General features: G+C 39.8%; 1 protein-coding gene and 1 pseudogene across 32 annotated transcripts in view; one reads left to right on the forward strand and one right to left on the reverse strand.

Annotated features, from left to right (window-relative positions):
• The window catches only part of Mbd5 (methyl-CpG binding domain protein 5), a 387213-nt gene that overhangs the window by 346732 nt on the left and 19649 nt on the right, over positions 1 to 20832 (forward strand). For 20 of the 32 annotated variants that reach the window (XR_015682831.1, XR_015682832.1, XR_015682834.1 and 17 more), the window contains 2 exon segments: positions 1136 to 1356; positions 5787 to 6995. Coding sequence is in view for 23 of the 32 variants with exons in the window: in XM_087651565.1 (XP_087507691.1) it covers positions 1136 to 1356; positions 5787 to 6995 (1430 nt within the window). In the remaining 9 variants the exon portion in view is untranslated. 32 annotated transcript variants of the gene reach the window in all.
• On the reverse strand, positions 3175 to 3494 carry LOC148006468 (placenta-specific gene 8 protein pseudogene; annotated as a pseudogene).

Here is a 20832-nt window from a genome sequence, read left to right on the forward strand (position 1 = left end):
AAAGAGCCTTCGTTCCTATTTTAGTTGGTGTGGCATCACAGGGTTGGTATGAGCAGCTGCACTAGGATGGGAACAGTCTGAGGAAGTGAACCCTGAGAAGCAAAACAAAAATGACCAAATACTCCAAGTGAGGTTTTCCCCAAGACCAAGGAAAATGTCCCTCTAAATAATGCTAGGTTTCCTCAGAATTATCATTGTTATAATTATGTATTTGTCCATAAAAAAAATCCTTTGCATAGGTTAGCTTATCAGAAAAAAGTTGAAAATAATGTCAAGTATTTATAATGGTGGGTACAGGTAACAACAGGGGAAGGAGAGAAAGTGCCCAAGAAACCCAGAAAGAGATAGAAGTGTACATGATGTTGTCAAGAGCATCCTGATATGCTATAAAACTCATGGGCAATACTGTATAGTACAGTACAATTAGTTTTGTTTAGACCTAAAATGGTTATAGTTAATACAAAAATCATAAATATACAGATTCGTTACAGAACTGTTCTCAAAAGATTTAAACAATTTAAAACAATTCTAAAATTTAACTATGTATCAGTTATTAATGCTATCCATTGATGTCATTGATTTTAAAATCTTTATAAATCTTTTATAACTATCACAGGGAATTCTCTTTTATTGTTGGGTTTACAGTTTTAATTTTAGCTAACTACCATTTTATTGCAAAACAAAATGCATATTTCAAAACTAAGAGTTAACTTAATTGGTGGTATTTATTGATGATTATGACTTAAAACTGAATTTTTATAAATGAGACTATATTATACCCATTCTTTCTCTTCATCTGTTCAACTACTTACTGCTAAGTAATTGCTATGGAAAATTTTCAACCTTTAATTGTAGGTGTTCTAATAAACATAGACATAGGGACACTTAGCTCTGAAGTTTAACACTAATGACTAAACCATCTTGATGGAATATAAAATAAAAGGCTAATCATACAGATAAAACTAAATGTTAAAGGTATCCTTTGCTTAGAGCCAAGTAAGGCTGATCAAAATGACCACTTTTCCCCTGAAGCTCAGCTGTCAGTTTTTGTTTGAGGAATTCTCAGGTGCAGAGACAACCATGTTAGTTCTCTGAAGAAGCACACTGACTTACACTTTGTTTTTCAAAACTGTAGGCGATATGTCATCCATAAACAGTTCTCTGAATAACCATCAACTGACTCACCTACAGTCACTGCTAAACAGCAGTCAGATGTTTCCTCCGAGTCAGCAGCAGCCGCCGCCGCAGCCGCACCTTCTCCAGGGACAGCAGAATCTCCAGGCCTTCCAAGGACAACCCACAGTTCTTTGCCCAGCTAACAATAACCCCATGGCATGTCTGTTTCAGAACTTCCAGGTACTTTCCTTCCACACATGACTTTAGCTGAAAACAGTGTCTGCTTTTATTGAAATAGTAGAGAAGGAATGAAAAGGTACCCTTTAGAGTCTACTGACAGTCACTTCTTAATACTGAGTATTGTTAAACATTCTGGTCTCTTCTGTAAAGATAATTTTATTTTGTATAAAGCAGTAGTCTTTTTGGAACTGTGAGTAAAAACTGATAGTGTGACCCTCTTATCCCGTTTTGTGCCCTGTGCCCACATTACTCTCATAATTAATAGACACTTTCTTCTATGTTAGCTCCCACTCCCCTCTCCTCCTAGCTTAGGCCATGTGGACAACCATTTCTACACTTCTACAGAGGTGCAATGTTTTATGAATGGAAGAAAGAAATATGCAATAACTTTTAAAGATGTAACACTTTAAAAAACAAACAAAAGGGTGGGGCTCACTATCTACTCCAAGCTGGTTAGTCTTGAATTTGCACCCTCTTCCTCAGACTCCCTTATGCTGGATGTACAGACATGCACCACCACAGACCATAAATAATAAAACAGAAGAAGCTCTTTAAGCAAGATATAAAGCCAGGAGGCCAAAAGAGAAATATGTAACCAATATAAAAATATTAATTTCTGCATGATGAAAGATATTCTAAAGTTTATAGACATAGCAACTGTCAGGAAATATATACATAATGCATGCCACACATGGACACCCTTAATATTAATATACTTCCTACAAATCAAGAAGGAAAAGGATAATTGACTAGAAAAATAAGGGATAAAATATACACAGACAATTGACAGGAAATGAACTGTGAATTACCAGTAAGCATGTAAGCACAAAAAGAATAACCAATGTGCACATCACTGTCTATGTCACCTTGATGGCATGCACTGCTGGTAAAGGTATGGAGGGACCAGCACTCTCATGCTATTGTTGGTTCATTTGGATTCTGGTTAAGCTTCATTAGCTTCTCTTTCTTTTGTGCTAGAGTTCAAACCTAACTGAGGCCTTGTGCACCATGGAAATGCTCTACCTCTGAGCCGTATATCCAGTCTGGCTCATTTCTTTTGGAGGATAATTTGGTAGTCGATGAAGTCTTTAGGCATATTTATATATATATGTGTGTGTGTGTGTGTGTGTGTGTGTGTGTGTGTGTGTGTGTGTGTGTCTAAACACATATATGTTCACTAGCCCAGACATTTAATTCACATATGTTGACTTAAGAGACATCTTCAAATATGAGTAGGAGGGCATTTAACAAAACATTCACTGCAGCATAAGTCAGAAATTAAGAGCCTCAGGTATTGATGAATCAGAAAATAATTGCATTATACAATATCCATCTATCTATAAGCTTAAAAGATTAGGAAGACTTATTCGATCAAATATGCTGAGACCTCCAAGATGACAAAAGTCTAACACTGTAGTATTAACAGAAGAATAGTGCAATACATTTCCACATACAATGAAAGGGAAGGAGGGAAGAGTGGAGAAGAGAAATTAGGCATTGCCACGTGCTTTAATAGTTTTTGTTTGTTTAGTGATTTGTTTTAATTTTTCTTAGCAAAATTTTATTTGGTTTATATTTAAAAATGTAATGTAAAAAAGTATAAGCCTGGAATATTTGATGATATGGGAGCAAGGAGAAACCAAGCCAAAGTGTGACATCCATTTAAAACAAATCAAAAACCCCAATTAGAAAGATTGCAGCATTCTGTAATTAAATGTGTTCATCATATCTCAGTTGCCAAAGATTAGGAAGGACTCCAGCTGAAGGGGTGTATGCTGAGTTCAGCTGCTTCAGCAGGAACGCTCGACATCCAGCTTGTTAGAAAGCGTCAATGGCTATCCTCTTGATTTGGCACACAACAAACAGGACAGGAGAAGGTATCTATGTACTCATCACAAATAGATCCAGGAATGTGTACTGGGGGAGAGAGAGTCCTCCTTGCCACCATTGTTCCACCCAAACAACATTCATTCATGTCAGCTGCCACTCAACATCCAAGCCATAGTGAAGCAAAAGGTCCCACAGAAGCAGATCCTGCGGTCACTGAAACAACCACACAGGCTGCTCTGCCAGCTGGAATTTTGGGGAGCATGAACAAATCCAGGTTGAGTCATGATGACTGTTGGTGCCTGAGCCATCTTCAATGCAAGGTCTCAAAGTCTGGGTATGGGGCTTACAACTGTCAATAACTCCAAACTCAGAGGTTCTGAGGCCATCTTCTGACTACATATCTTCACTTCCCATGCATTCTCCTCAAATATCTGGTAGTGGCAAAGAACCACTGGCACTGAGGAAGCTTCAGAATCCAGACCATGCTTTAATAGTTTAAGTGTGTGCCAGGATGCTCTATAACCCTGCTTTCTTCTGAGAAAGGAAGTGAGATGGACTAAGGCAGGGAAGTGTTGGTCTAGGAAAGAATGGTGATGAACACTTCTTTCACCTAGAATGAAATATCCACACATATGTAATACATTAGTTCATAATGGGCGATGTGCCTCCCTATGGCACCAAGAAAGCAAGTGAAAACCCGAAGCCAGTTTACTGTACCATAATGACATGAGAGTGACTCCAGGACAACGTATCCTGGGGAGGTGGTGGAAGCAGGGTCACGGTGAAATGGTCAGACATTGAGACTTACAAAATAAGGTATTCCTCCAAAAGGAAATTGTGAGGAACAAGAGACCTGGGTTAATACTCCAGAGAGAAACACTGAGTTGACCACTGACCTTCTGTACTGGGAGGATGAACATAATCTTATGAAAGAGCCTATAGTACAGGAGAGTAACTATGAAGAGAGGAAGTCTAGATCCCCGAGTACAGAGCGTCCTTCCATAGAGCAGATGGAGAATGGACAAGGCATGACTTCTGGGAAATACATGCTATTAAGGACCAATCTTAGCCCGAGCTCCGTTTTCTCTGGTAAGTAGGGCTGTCTACCAAGAGTAGGGTAGGAGAGGATATGGCAGTCAGCTTGAAGAAGTACAGAAAGACTTGAACTGTAGTGGAGAAAGCCGTTCCTGACTGGAAGATCACAAGACTGAAGGAGCGGCAATAGGCCAGGCTGGAAAACATAAATTTCTGTTCATAAAATACTTTACCTTCCTGTGGATGTAGACAGCACCAGAATTTAAAATGATCTAAGATTTAGATTGTGTCTGGCAAGTACAGACAAGGGGGAGGTAGCACAACATGGCCGGTGTGCCATGGATCCTAGGTGCTAGTTTAGTAAGAAAGTAGGAAGAGACCAGCGGGGAGTGGACTCTCGGCCAGGCCGAGTAGAAATTAAGATTGATAACTAATGATTGTATTAGACCTAAACCTGTCGCAGTATTTCTTCCACAGTGTTAGAGAAATTAGAGAAGCCACAGAAACTTTTTTTCCAAACTGCATTAATGCTTCTGTACGGAAATTCCTTCCCCTTGCCTCTTCCTAACTGATAGTCACTCTAGAGACAGCCAGTGTCCTTTTCAGAAGCATGAGGATGTACCTCGGGAAATGGCCTGTTAAGGTTGAAGAGCAGGAATTAATACCTAACGACTTTAAGAAATATCATGTCTGGGGCTGGAGAGATGGCTCAGTGGTTAAGAGCACTGACTGCTCTTCCAGAGGTCTTGAGTTCAAATCCCAGCAACCACATGGTGGCTCACAACCATCTGTAATGAGATCTGATGTCCTCTTCTGGTGTGTCTGAAGACAGTGACAGTGTACTCACATATAATAAATAAATAGATAGATAAATAAATCATTTTTTAAAAAAAAGAAATATCATGTCTGGTTGGCAAGATGACTTAGAGGGTAAAGGTCCTCATCTCACAAGCCTGGCAACCTGAGTTCAATCCCCAGATCACATAAAGGTGAGAGGGAAGATGTACAGCTCCAAAAGATTGTCCCCTGGCCTCCACACATGCACCACGGCATGTGTGCCCACACACAACACATGCACAACAGTAAATGAATATAAATAAAAATTAGCATATGCAATGTCATACCAAAGTACTGCATTGTTAAGAAAGGAATTTATTTTTATTTTATCTTGTATTTAACTTAGTTAAATATAATCATTAATCATCAATCTTTAAGTTTCAAACACCCACCCGCAAACACCTTGTGTCCAACTACTTCAAGTTTAGTTTTTCTAGAAAACCTTTGGCAATGATAAGTTTAGAAGGAGATCTGTTGAACTCTTTCAACTAAAGAAATTACCCAAATATAAAATACAATCAGTGCGTGAGGTTTTCTATACAGAATAATGTTTTTCCTTTCGTTTTTTATTCTTGTTCTTTGTGCTTCCTTGACTATCTTTTGGTGAATCTTAAAATTATGATCTTCTTTTTTAAGGTCTTTAAATCAATCTCTCTCTCTCTCTCTCTCTCTCTCTCTCTCTCTCTCTCTCTCTCTCTCTCTCTCTTTCTCTCTCCTATTCATTTAAGGTGAGGATGCAAGGAGATGCAGCTCTTCTAAATAAGAGAATAAACAGTCAGCCGGGGCTCACAGCACTTCCTGAGAACCCAAACCTTGCACTTCCACATTTCCAAGATACACCTTGTGAGCTGCAGCCAAGGATTGACCCGTCTCTTGGTCAGCCCATGAAGGACGGCCTCGTTATGGGTGGCCAAGGCGATGCCTCCGTAGACGCCATTTACAAAGCAGTTGTGGATGCAGCCAGCAAAGGAATGCAGGTTGTCATCACCACTGCTGTGAACAGCACCACTCAAATCAGCCCTATCCCAGCCCTGAGCGCCATGAGTGCCTTCACTGCCTCCATTGGTGACCCACTAAATCTGTCCAGTGCTGTGAGCGCCGTCATCCATGGGCGGAACATGGGAGGAGCGGATCACGACAGCAGGCTGAGGAATGCGAGAGGGGCGCGGCTACCCAAGAACATAGACCATGGGAAAAACTCTGGTGAAGGAGACGGGTTTGAGTGTTACAAGTCAGCGAGCTGCCACACATCCAGAAAACAATGGGATGGAGAGCAAAGTCCCAGAGGGGAGCGTAACAGGTGGAAATATGAGGAGTTTTTAGATCATCCAGGCCATATCCACAATAGTCCTTGTCATGAAAGGCCCAACAATGTCTCCACACTGCCATTTCTAGCTGGGGAACAGCACCCAATACTGTTACCACCAAGAAACTGTCAAGGTGATAAAATTCTGGAGGAAAATTTCAGGTATAATAACTACAAAAGAACTATGATGAGTTTTAAAGAGAGACTAGAGAGTACTGTGGAGAGATGTACACACATTAATGGAAACAGACCTCGTCAGAGTCGGGGCTTTGGAGAGCTGCTAGGCACTGCAAAACAAGACCTAGTCCTAGAGGGGCAGTCTCCAGGCTCTTCGAATAGTTTGGAAAGTTCTCTGGTCAAAGACTACATCCATTACAATGGAGACTTTAATGCCAAAAGCATTAATGGGTGTGTGCCTAGTCCCTCCGATGCTAAAAGCATTAGTAGTGAAGACGACCTAAGGAATCCAGACTCCCCCTCTTCTCATGAGTTGATACACTATAGACCAAGGACGTTCAACGTTGGCGACTTGGTCTGGGGCCAAATCAAAGGACTGACTTCCTGGCCTGGAAAATTCATAAGAGAAGACGACGTTCACAATTCATGCCAACAAAGCCCCGAGGAAGGGAAGGTATACCAATCTTTATCCATTGTCAAATATTAACCTCTGTTCAAATATCAATTATTCTTTTTTGTTATCATCACGTTGGATTCTTTGGATTTGATTTTAAGATTCTTCATGACTCATTGAGGTCTCACAAGCTTCTGGAGCATAAAATGAAGAGGGGATGGTTATAGTCACCAAAGTGTCATATTGCCAAGGGGTGAGTTATGAATAACTTATAGACCCACTAGGCTCAGGGTGCCCCTGACCCTAAACTAGATTTCTAGACTTCTGTCAACTCTCCCTTCCTTCTCTGTATTTATGTAGCCCTTTATTCCATAAATAGAGGAAGACAAGTGTCAGTGACTGGGAGAAATGTGTCAGAGGAAGGGTTGCTCCCAGATAGCATGGTGTGCCAACAGAAAGCTCTCTTCCACAAGCTTACACGTGACGTCCAGTGGTAGGGCAATGACAAAGTCTGGGTGAAGCTACAACCATTACAGAAAGCAGCCAATAGCACCTGAATTCTTTTCAGAGGAAGTTCTGGGTCTTTATAACATGTGGAAATGTTTATATCAATAGTCCATGTCTACTTAACACAATCTGACCATATAAATTAAATGAAAAGGTCTCCAAGAACTATCATCTGAGATAGAAGAAATCAATAGGGGTTTCTGGCCTCCCTTACAATTGGTTAAATTGGTTGCAAGAAACATGTAGAATGTTTAACTTAAATACTGGATCAGAAAGAGAAAATCATGCCCAATTCCCCCATGAAGAAACAGAATTTCTCATCTTCTTAGCTAATAAGAATCTCTATTACAGGTAGACACTGTTCTCATAAAGAGGGTGTTGTACAAAGCGATTCAGATCTGTGCAGACTTAAGCTGGCACTTAGATTTAATGGCAGGAAACCAAGAGCTTTTTTGCCAGCACAATAAAAGGACTGACTGTCTTTCGCCATGGGGCCAGGAGGTCCTCAAACCCTTGCTTATAATGCCTAGTATATGCTTGTCATGATACACTTTGAGCCTGGTGTTTCTACTTTTGATAAGAAAATTAATTCCATACTGCGGTTCACAGAACATTTTATTCTTAATGCTCTCTGAGCCCAGCCAAGCATCTGTTAAGTTGATAAACCTAAATATTTTTGACAGTTTATTCAAGAGATAATTAGAAACAGCAAAATTGGGCTGCTTATAAATGGAACTGCTACAAATCCAAGAGAGACTCACTAAACTGCTTTACAATTTCTGTACAAATGAAGCAAGGCTGTTCAGGTGCCATTTTATAAAAATATACAACTAAAGAAAGATTATTACCCTCCTCCAAACACTGTTCTTGCCAGAGTCTGCTTCTAGATGCCGTTGAGTACCCTCACATGATAAAAGCATATATTGTTTGTATATGTCTGTATGGTGTGCATATGTGTTTGCATGTATGTAGGCACATAGTATGAATGGGTACATATACACGTGCATGTGTGTGATCCTGGAGGTCCCTGGTGGATGTCAACTGTCTTCCTCAGCCTTCACTGCCCCTGACTTCTTTGTTTCAGCAAGTCTGGCACAGCCCTTTGTCCCTGTGGGCCACCACACCTGCCTGGCTTTTATGTGGAGATGTAAACTCAAACATTTCACCTGCTAAATCATCTCAAGCTTTCCTGCTCTTTAGATGACTTTAAAAACCATGTTTTTGCTACATTTAAAACAGCAATTTAGTTTCATGTTTACTGAAAATAAAGTAAGATTGGTTTTAAAAACCAGATTCTTCCTACAATAGAACTTGAAATTATTTGGGGGAAATTATTTTCTCCCCTCACTGACATTAAAATATTGACTTCTCAAGTTAAAACTTTGTTATCAAGACACATGAGACATGTTTTTTAGTAATTTAAAATATATAAATTAAAGCATACATTATGATGTGAAAACTAAAACGTGTAATGAAATGTTGATGATATTGTTGTATGTAAAACATTTGCCTATCACTAAAAAGCAAGTTACAGGGCTAACAAAATGGCTTAGCAGGGAACAGTATTTGTTGCCAAACCTGACCGTGTGAATTAGAGCTCCAGGAGCGACATGATAAGAGGAGAGAACTGAATTCTACAAGTTATCTTCTGACCGCTATGCATACACATTCACACAGATGCTCGCCATAATAAACTTTCAAAGCAAGGTACAACAGCCATGAAAGCTCCAGACCACTTAGCATTCTTTTAAACATCTAGTCTTTTCAAGCCAAATATCGCTTTTGTACATAAAAAGCCAAGTACTCATTTTGCTGCACTTATTTTTTATGTGTATTTCAGAAAACAGAGAAAAGGCTTCCTCAACTTATTTAATGACGCTCACTTTTCTTATTTTCGTGAGATCCAAAAAGACTCAAACAAGACTGTCAGAATTCAAGCCAAGTGGCCTGTATGTGGTGTATCAATGACCCCAGTCACCATGGAAAGATTAAAATATATTCAGTACCTGAGTACAGCAAAGCACGATCCATTATTCGAGAAAGATATTCAACATTTCACATAAGCCTCAGTTTATTACAGTAAAACCTCATCGGCTCCGCTGGGCTGCTGTGGACGGCAAGGCCATTTCTCCTGGTGTTTACCCCAGCAGTAAGCCAAACAGCTGTCTTACATGTGGTCATGTGAAGCCTTCCTAGCCTTTGTCTTTGATGCTATCTGTATGTACAGCGAAGTAAATTAGTCCAAGATCCTGGCAGATCCAACAGATAAAATTCCCGTTAACTCGTTTGTAAAATAAATTTGTCATTTCTCCAACCCCATCCCACATGTAAGTTTTTTTTTCCTTTACAATCTTTGTTCTTAGCAGCCACTCACAATTCTTTTCTAGACCCATGCAAGTTAGGAAAATAAATAACAGCAGAATCACAGACTACTATTTAAAACCAAAGTGCTTGCTTCTTTGGTCTCCCAGTCATATGGAGAAATCTTCAGTATAGAGTACTGGTACTGGCCAATGGCTGACTTTAGCAGTGTGCAGTCATTCTAGGGGATAAAGCTGGCTTAATTTATTTTAATAGAAAGGCATTTTACTGTCTGGTACAGTGTAGTAGGTAACAGAGGACTGATGATGCAGAAGATAGGCCAAGTTTCCGAGACAATTTGTTAAGATACAATGTAATGGCATCATACAGAGAACCTGAGAGACAGTCATGTGTTGCAAAAGGAGCAGCAGGCTTTAGGCACTCTGACAGGAGCTTACCATGGAACTACCAGACAGTTAAGGGACCTGCATGAGTATATTAATCCCTAAGGGCTTGGTCTTCTGTAGTGGAAACAGTAGTTCCTACTCTTAATAGTGTTTCGGGAGTTGAGTGGGATTTCTATATGTTCTCCAAACAGGAGAGAACCCAGTGAAGGTTGGCCGTTTTCCCCTATTTCAGACAAGTATGTTCACTTAAACTCCACCATCACTGAATTGAGGTAGAGATCTTAGTTGTTGGCTTATTATCTGCAAATAGAGATCTACTCATCAGGTTGGGAGTAAAAGACTCGTAGGGAATATCCTAAGCAAGGAAAATAGTTTGTGATGGTTTATGAATGTTACCACATAGCATACAAATTGCATCTCTCCATGTTAATTAGTGTTAGCTGTTAATTTCAAAAAGGGGGTCTACCTAACAACGTTTTAGAATACTTAAAAGTTAAGTGAAATTGACAGTCTGTAGTTTCTCAATTATTGTGCAGACTTACCAATTCAGACTTTCTTCCTCTGTCTCCTGGCCCCCAGCCCCTGACAGTATTAGCTAGTAGAGATGTTTAGTAGTGTGTGAGACAGGCCAAGTTGGTCTCTGCTGCGTGTGGCCACACAGGAAGGTGTGTGTGCCTTGTATTAAGACTTTTCAGAAAACTCCAATTTCTTTTTCTTTTGTTCATTGGTAATGAACAGTATGTTCTGAGAGACAGAATTTTACACACACACACACACACACACACACACACACACACACACACGCGCGCGCGCGCGCGGTCAGATATATATGCGTCTTGGAATCTTGGCATAGCACTAGAGAATCCTTGGAAACATAAGTGACTGATCCAGTTTTTTACAGGTATCTTCCACAATGTGCTAAGATTATGAGGGAACATGGTTATCTTCCTATAATTATTTCAATAATTTTTTTCGGAGCTGAGGACCGAACCCAGGGCCTTGCGCTTGCTAGGCAAGCGCTCTACCGCTGAGCTAAATCCCCAACCCCATTTCAATAATTTTTTAAATAAAGTGCACATTTCACAACTTCACCTTCCACTTTTAAAAAGCACGAATAGTAATTTCACAAGTTATATAACGCGTTCCCTCTTCTCTGCCTTGTTCCTCTCTCCCCACCAGCAACTTTCCTAGATCCATGACTTTTGAGTTTGCTTTGTGATCCATTCAGTTTAACCAGGACCATCATCTACTGAAGCATATTGGGTCATCGGTGGGTTCACAACCAAAAGCAAGGATTCCCCCTCTTAACGAATCTATGAGTAGCAAATAGTTCAGAAGTGATGGGCCGGGCACCCGGGTGCCCACCATGCTACCTCCAGCTTCTCCTCAAACCTACTGTTGACAGGCATGTCAACAGTCTAGGCATTCACAGTGATAGTGAGTTCATTGTCACAATAGAGTTTTTTTATCTTGCCCAAGTGGTATTATGTTTACAACTGATCTGTCCTGTATTCTCTACACCTTACAGACTCATGAGCCTCTGCATTAAAACAGGAGGATTCTCTGATTAAGGCTGCAAGTAGCATTTGTCGAGGAGTATAAGCATAAATATTTAGAAGGCAGTTTAACACTCTGTCAATCTACCTAAACATCAGGTTAGCTGGGGCCTTTGACTCATGCCCCCCACCCACTATGAATTTTTCTTTAGTTTTGGTTTAGTTTTTGTGGCCAAATTTACTGTACTGGAAACAAGTTCCCTCATTGGGAATGAGAGACCCCAAGCCCAACTGTGGAATAGTAGTTGGTCACCCCTATAACTGTTGTGCTATTATTTCAAAAATGAGTACATCATATCTGGGAGGTCCACAGGTGGGTGTGATGGGTATATGCCCAAGAATGGTATAGCTGTATCCTGAAGTAGATTTATTCCCATCTTCCCGAGAAAACACCATACTAGTTTCCATAGTGGCTACACAAGTTTCCTTGCCAGCATGAGCTGTCACTTGTATGTATTATTGATCTTAGCCTTTATGACAAGTGTAAGAAAGAATTTCAAAATAGTTTTGATTTGCATTTCCCTGATGGCTAAGGATGTTGACTGTTTCTTAGCCATTTAAGTTTGTTCTACTTGAGAATTCTCACTTTTAAATTGGGCTATTGGGTATTTTTTTTATTAAGTTTCTTGAATTCTTTAAAGATTCTGGGTATCTCTTTAGCAGATATGGAATTGATTAAAAAAGAAAGAAAATCTTTTCCCATTCTGTAGGCTGCAACCTTGTCTGAACAATGGTGTCTTTTACATGGGGAGCTTCTCATGTTTCATGAGATCCCACTTTTTAGTTATTGATCTTAGAGCCTGCATCAGCAATGTTCTGTTCAGAAAGTTGTCTTGTCTTCCACTATGTTCAAGACTACTCCCCACTCTATCTTCTCTTTTTATCACTATGGCTTTGTAGTATAACTTCAGTCAGAAATGGTGAGACCCTCCACAGTTCTTTTATTGTTAAGGATTGTTTTAGCAATCATGTGTTTTTTTTTCTCTATTCCCACATGAAGCTGTGCAGAATTGTGTTGGCCTTTTGATGGGAACTGCCATGAATCTGTAGATTGCTTTTTGTATAGTGGCCATTTTTACTATATTCATTCTACCAACCCACGAGCATGGGCGATCTTTCCATTTTTAGATACCTTCTTTCATTTCTTTCTTCAAAGACTTGAAGTTTCTATCAGACTAGTCTTTCACTTTCTTGGTTAGAGTTATGCCAACATATTTCATATTATTTGTGACTACTGTGAAAGGTGTTATTTCCCTAATTTCTTCCTCAGTCCATTCATCATTTGTATTTTGGAGAGCTACTAATTTTGTGAGTTAATTTAATGATATCATCTAATGAAGTGTTTATGTCTGTTTTTCTTCCAATTTGTGGATATAGTGGATTGCGTGTACTGATGTTCATATATTGAAGCATCCCTGCATCTCTAGGGTGAAGGCTACTTGATTATCATGATGAATGACCTTTTGGATGGGATGTTGGATTTGGTTTGTGGGTGTTTTATTGAGTATTTTTGCATCTATGTTCATAAGGGAAATTGATTTATAATTTTCTTTGTTGTCTTTTTTGGAGGGGCATCAGGGTAACTGTGGCCTCATAAAATGAATTGGGTAATGTTCCTTCTGTTTCTATTTTATGGAATAATTTGAGGAGAATGATTTCAAAGTCTTGTAGAATTCTGTGCTAAAGCCATCTGGCCCTGAGCTTTTTCTTAGTTGGGAGACTTTTGGTGACTGCTTTTGTTTCACTAAAGGATATAGGTCGGTTTAACTTGCTTATCTGATCTTGATTTAACTTTGATAAGCAGTGCCAATCAAGAAAGTATACATTTCTTTTAGACTTTTTCACTTCGGTGGAGTGCAGATTTTTAAAGCGTGACCTAATAATTCTTTGAATATCCTGGGTGTCTGTTGTTACATTTCCCTTTTTGTTTCTGATTTTATCAATTTGGATATTCTCTCTGCCTCTTAGTCAATTCAAATAAGATTAATTTAATTTGCTGGTCTTATTTTCTCAAATTATCAACTCTTTGTTTCATTGGCTCTTTGAATTCTCTATTTCTTTTTTTCTTTTTTTTTTTTAATTTCAGCTCTGAGTTTGATTATTTCTTGCCACTGACTCCTTTTAGTGTGGTTTCTTCTTTTTATTCTCTCAGGTGTGATGTTTAGCTGCCTTTTTTTTTTTAATGTAGGCACTTAGTGCTATGAACTCGCCTCTTAGAACTGCTTTTGTTGTGTCTCATAAGTTTGAGTATGACGTGTATGCATTTTCATTGAATTCTAGAAAATCTGTAATTCCATTCTTTATTTCTGTCTTGATCCATTTATCATTCAGCAGAGATTTGTTTAGTTTGAGTTTGTAAGTTTTCTTCTGCCTTCTTTTGTTGTTGCGATCCAGCTTAATCTAGGCATCTACGACTGGACTGATGATAATAGTTCTGGGTGGTGATATGCGGTTTTGTCTCTTTTGGGTGAGCACTTTGTCCCTTAGTTTCTGCTTCCTTCCTGGATTTAGGGACTGTGGTGGCTGCCTGAGCTTAGATCCTGAGGAGCAGAAGGAGAGTGTGGATACCCTTACAGTCTACTTGTTGCTTATAACCCAGCACTTGGGTTAGCAGGGGTGTGAGGGGTGCCCGCTGTGGTTGAGAGCGAGGATAAAGTGTGGAGTAGGGGGAGGGGAGTAATTAGTAGATTCTCTGTGGGATCCACAGGAGATGGGGGAGGAGTGTAGCTGATGTTCTGTTGTGGAGTTAGGGATGAGACTGGAGGTTGGATTTGGAAGGGAAGAGGAAATGGTGAAAGTGTTCAGTTGACTTACCTATTTTCCTGGCCAGCTAGGCGGGTAGAGTCCCAGTGAATGCCTGCTAGTGGCGGAGTTTAGGATTATGGGATAAATTGGAAGAAGGAAGGTTGGAGGAAAGGGGCTTTGTGGTACATTGGGGGGGGGGGAGTATCAGAGAGTAAAGGAAGACCATAGCAGATTTTCTGCTGCAGGGCTGGGGTTGAGTCTTGTCCCATTGGATCTAGAGGGACAGAAGGCTCAAATCTTTTTTCCTCTTTCTTTCTTTCTTTCTCTCTTCCTTTTTCAATGTTTTTAGGATTCTATTTTATAGTCAGTATTTTTTGTCTGCATGTGTATATATGTACCACATGAGTATCTGGGGCCCATGGAAGTCGAAACAAGGCATGATATTCCCTGGAACTGGAGTTACAGATGGTTTTGAGCAACCACATGGGTGCAGCGAATTCCACCTGCATCCTCTGCAAGTGCAGCAAATGCCCTTAGCCACCAGCCATCTCTCCAGCTGTGTAAAGTCTGTCTTCTTTAGTTTGGTTACCAGTCGGCTTAAATGCAGCCTTTGCAAACATCCTCCATCTTGGTTGACGTTAGCCTCTGGCCCTCATTTCCTCACACTCACACACACCCCAGTCATCTTCCTGTTAACCTTCCTCTCCTTAGTTGCCATATTCTTAGCTCCATCTTCACCCTCCCTTACACGCACCTCTCCCAATTGCTTCTTGGCTTCTGCCGTCACTCCAAGCTGAGCATGCACATTTAGAGACGGGACAACTAAGGTCTACAAATGAAGAAGAACACATGACATTTGTTCCCCGGGCTCGCTCGGTATACAGTTTTTAAGCTCTGTCCACTTACTTTCAGGCTTCTTATTTTTCTTTATGGCTACATTAAATTCCATTGTGCATATGTACCTCATTTTCAATATCCATTCATTAGTTGATGGACCTGTGCATTGTTCTGATTTCTTAGTTATTTGTGAATAGAAAAGCAATGAAAGGGGTGAGCAAGTTATATATATATATATTTGTTGTCATTTCATAGGGGTAACCATTCTATCTTTAGTAAGGCAGAGACTACAAATGGATTGAATTTGCATTTCCTTTTTCTAATGATATTGAACAATTGTTAACATATTTATTAACCATATTTGCTTTGAAAAGTCTCTGTTCAAATATAGTAGTCCATTTTTTCTAATGGGTCATTCATGTTCTGTATTTTTTTTTATTTATTTTGCGCTTTATAAGGCCTATATGTTATTACTCTTTTGGACAAATAGGTGCCATCTGCCACTTTTGATCATGTACGAACTAGCCTTTAAAAGTTGCTACTCACTAATAATGAAAGCATAAAATTCTTATTTTTCATGAATAAATCTTTTTACTCTTTTCAGTGCTATCCCTTTGTTCTTCACTGTGACTTTATGTGTATTCTGAACCTTAAAGAATGACTTTTCAACAGAGGGGCTCAAAATTAAATCCTTATCAAAACTTACTTATGTGGGGGCAACATGGTTTCTGTTTTTTAGTTCAGTATCATCACACACAGAGAGAGAGAGAGAGAGAGAGAGAGAGAGAGAGAGAGAGAGAGAGAGAGAGAGTGTTTTGAGAATGTCTGTGTTCCAGGAATATAAGCTTAAGAAGTTGCACGTGGGAGCCCACTCTGGGAGGTGTGCCCTCCTGCAATGTCTTAGCATTTTATTTAAAGAATGTTCTTTGTGTGCTTGATTACACATAGTAGCTAATCTGTAGTCTGTAGTACTGTGATCCTGTGTCCAACATGTTCCTCATGCAGTCACTTTTCCTTCTGTATCTCCCTAACCACTGTTGGAAATGAACCTTTTTCTGCATAGCCACAGTCTTTGGGCTACATTTCGGCTAGTGTTATGGCACAGGTACCATTCTGCTGGTACCAGAATGGTTTAGAAATGAAGCAGAATGATGTTGGAAGTAATAAGAAAGATAAAATCCAGACCAACAAAGTCAGTCCCTAATCCAAATTTGAAAGATAATAAAAATGAAGAACTAGATCACTCCAAAGATGGGAAATATTACTGACCGAAAAGCTAGGGAAGACTGTAAACTTTAACTGTGGTGACCTTTCGTTCCCTTAAGCAAGATTAAGCTAGAATCAGAGGTATGTTCCTTCCCCAGACTGATAACTAAGATTAATGTAGATGGCAGTCCCCAAGCTTAGAGCAACTTATATCTAGACAGCAGAAATGGAATCTAAATTCTCAGGCAACTCTAACCCATGCTACTGTGACACATTTTCCTAGAAATTCAAGTTTGCCCCAAACTCTTATTGTGTTCATGGATGGTGGCACGATACGTGATATCACATTGGAGGATTTACTTTTCCATAGTAATTCTATAACACTTAAAAATACTTGAATCCCAGTAGAACAGAAGTGGCTGCCAAAGTGCCGTTGAGAGTGTCACTGCATAGGATGGTGGTGATGGGCTGGTTGGCACACTGAAAATGCCAGGGTTTATGAAGAAGTTTCTCATCTGTTCTGCACTGGTGAATTATTTTTATCCTTCACAAATAAATCAATGCTTAATACCAAACAGTTATTATTTATCACTAATCTAAGATACCTCAAAAGGACTGAAATAGTATTAATCTTGTTAGTGGTATTGTTCAGTTTGAAAATGTTATTATTTTTAACTATTTACTGGTATCTTCAATGTTTCTATTCAATAGTTTTATAGTAGTTAATGGATGCTTCATATTTGTTTATTACGTCAGATCTGTGTTTCCCAGACTTTAGCACTGCATATTGCCTGTACTGTTATTTAATATTTTTCTTTTTAATGTGTTGATTTATTCTGTCAACAAATACTTCTTGTGCATTCACATACTAAACTTTAGGCCACCTTGAAAGTTTAAATAACGCCTTTATTCTTCAGATATATTGTGTGAGTATTTTTAAATATGAATTGATGTAAATCATGACGATTAAATTGTTGAAAGATTTTATACTGTTCTACTAAAAATAATAACACATTCGTCTGTAGCATTTTGGGAAAGAATACTTTGGTGTAAAACAGCTTTTTATTAATGTTCTTTTTAGATCCTAGTAACTGGTCATGATGTACATCTTTATCCCCACTTGCCGGAGGAGAGAACCGGAGCTCAGAGATGAGGCATTATTACAGACTAGAGTCACGGCACTTCAGGCAAATTCAAACCTTGGCCTTCTAACTCTACACATAGTATTCTTCATTAGCCAGAATCCCGAGACATGCTAGAAATAAAATGGGAAGCCCTAAGACAGAATGTCTCATCTCAGTTATGAAATCTGTGATATAGCTGGTACTCCATCATTCGGCCATAGACCAATGGAGAGAGACATACAAACTTAGTTTGATAACCATATCAGTTTAGCAAATTAATAGCAGTAAATCACGCTGAGGCCTGGATTCTTGATCAGATGTACAGAACAAGGCATGCATTTCCTCCTTTGGAACAGTTATTAAATCCCATTAGAGAGTGTTTGGTTACCCCCATAGCATTCATACCACTGTTGCCATGGATATTCTTGACTTCCTCATCATCATCACATCTCACAGAATTCACGGCTAGGTAAGACTGTTGATGACTCTCTTGCCCAGAAGCCTGCACAGCACCTTCTGGTACTACAAAAAATCAGTCAAGGAAGAAAACTTCCTGTTTAGTACCAACTTGATTTCTCCGTGTCCTGTGACCAAACTGTGTACCAACTTCAGCAACCATCTAGTTCTTGGCGGGTAACCAAGAACCATGCAGAATCCTATACTGTTTTGGGAGTCTCGAGGGCACCCCTGACCAACCCCTGGGAAAGCAGTATACGCTACTTGGCAAAGGCTTTTTGTTTGGCAATTCGTGGCTTCTGGGGGAGCCTTTTCCTATTAGCAGAGTAATCCCAATTAGATGCTTTTCTGTGAACATATGTATGTACGAAGCTTATAAAATAGTAGGTTTTCATGGTTTTTCTTTTTTCTAACAACCATAGTGTAGCATGTAGTTTTTAAAAATGATCCATGCTAATTCCAGCTATGTACCCACATTGGCGGTCTCACCCACCCCCACGGCCAGCCCTAAGTGGCCATCTTGCCTTGGTTCCTGAGGCCAGACTGCTGCCAAGATGCTCCAGTCAAAAACCCCTCCCAGGCTAGCTCTCTCGGTCTCTGCTTGCTAAACTGACCCAACCAGTCTTTCTTGAAATGCCTGGAGCTATCATTCAGTTCATGAAATGAAAACACTAGAGACTTAAACCAGGCAGACTTACAACGGTAAATCTCCAGCCCCAAAGTGCCCACACAAAGAACACAAAACTCAACTGATATAAATACCAGCTGCATGCCTAGACTGGGCAAATGTTCCCTACACTACTCTATCGCCAGCTATGAAATCTCTACCTACTTGTGGCTCCTCCAGGCTGTGTGGGTCAGCTCCATCTTCACCTTCCCTCATCTTGTCTCCCTCTGTCCTCCATTTCATCTGACCCTTCTCTTCTCCCCTTCTCTTCCTGTTCTGCCCAGAAGATCCAGCCTCCATACCTTCACCTCGTGATTAGCTTCCTGTCGTCTTTATCAGACAATCAACCAACTAGGGGAAATCCCCCTCTACCTCAGTGTTATCTATCTCCAACCCCCTACTTTGTTTTATACTCCCATCCCTCTCTCTATTTAAACCTCCCTTCCAATCTCCCCCTTTAACTCTTCATGTCGCCTATGTTCTACTACCCCTTTCCCTTAAAGTCTTTCTTTCACCTTCCCATTAATTGTCCCTTTCTAGTTTTCTAGATTCTGCTCCAACTTAGACACAGATCAAAAGATTCAAGGCTAACTAAAGCCTACATATGAGTGAACCCATGCAACATTTGTCTTCCTGGGTCTGGTCTTCCTCAATATAATGCTGTCTAGTTCCTTCCATTTGCCCGAAAATCTCACAATTTCTCTTTTTCTTTACAACTGAATAAAACTTCATCGTGTGCAGGTACCACATTTTTATTACCTGTGCATGGAGTGGTAGTCATCTACACTGCTTCGATGTCCTAATGATTGTGAATAGCAGCTATGAACATGGAGAGGCATGAGTCTTTGAGATTGTAAATTTCTTTGAGTTTATGCCCAGTTATGGTGTGTTTATCAATCTAGAGTTGGTGGGACCTAAGAAGATAAGCTGATAAATGAGGCAGACAAAAGTCTCATGCAATAGCCACCTTTATTCAGAGTCTCAGACAGTTTATTGAGTAAATTGTATAATCACAAAGGCAGGCCACACACAGTGGGCAAGTCACCTGGGATGGGTAAGCCATACAGGACAAAATTGTGTTTTTCTGTAGAGGGACATGAATAACAACATTTGAAGTGAACTCACTCCCGCCCACTCTACATGGAAGGGTCATGAAAACACATTCCAAAAACAATTCCACATTTTTGAAGAAACTTAAGTTCACAAGACTCTTGTCTTGGTTTCTTGGAGTTGTCTCACAACTACTCAGAATTCTCCTTACACAACTCCATTCTTAGACGGTGCTCCAACAATGGTATAGCTGAGACGTGGAGTTAGCTTGTTTCTAGTTTTCTGAAGAACTGCCACACTATTTCAATAGTGGCTGCACCAGATTGTACTCCCAACAAAAACAAATGGAAGTTTCTTATTCCCCAAGTCCTTATGTACATTTGCTGTCTTTTATTTTATTAATCTTCGCCATTCTGACTAGGTAAGATGAAATCTCAAAATAGTTTTAATGTGTATTTCCATGATAGTTAAGGATCATAAACAATGTAAGTTTTCCCTAAGAACTCCATTCAGTTCCAAAACCCACAATAGTTGAGTTGCTTGTTTTCCTAGTATTTAGTTTTTTAGTTCTTTGTTTACTCTGGACACTAATCCTCTGTCTGACATATAACTGGTAAATAATCTTCCCATTTTATAGGATGCCTCTTCAGTCTATTATCAGTTTCCCTTGCATTTCATGAAGTGTTCTTTTTTGGTGGTCCTTGCCCTAGCTACTATTACCATTACCACTATCACTACTGCTACTATTACCATTACCACTACCACTACCACTATCATTACCATTACCATACCATTACCAGGATAAACACCATGGCCAGGCTAACTTATAAAAGCAAGCATTTAATTTGGCTTACAGGTTCAAGAGACTAGGTTCCATGTCAGTGGAGCAAAAGAACAGCTTACAGCTCACATTTTGATCCACATCCACAAGGCAGAGAGAGCACTTGGAGTTGAAGGAGTCTTTTGAAATCTCAAATCCAACCTACAATGGCACACCTCCAACAAGGCCACACCTCCTAATCTTTCCCAAACAGTTTGACC

This window comes from Rattus norvegicus, chromosome 3 (assembly GCF_021556685.1).
Source record: "Rattus norvegicus strain SHRSP/BbbUtx chromosome 3, alternate assembly SHRSP_T2T, whole genome shotgun sequence".
In the NCBI taxonomy this organism is placed as follows: Eukaryota; Metazoa; Chordata; class Mammalia; order Rodentia; family Muridae; genus Rattus; species Rattus norvegicus.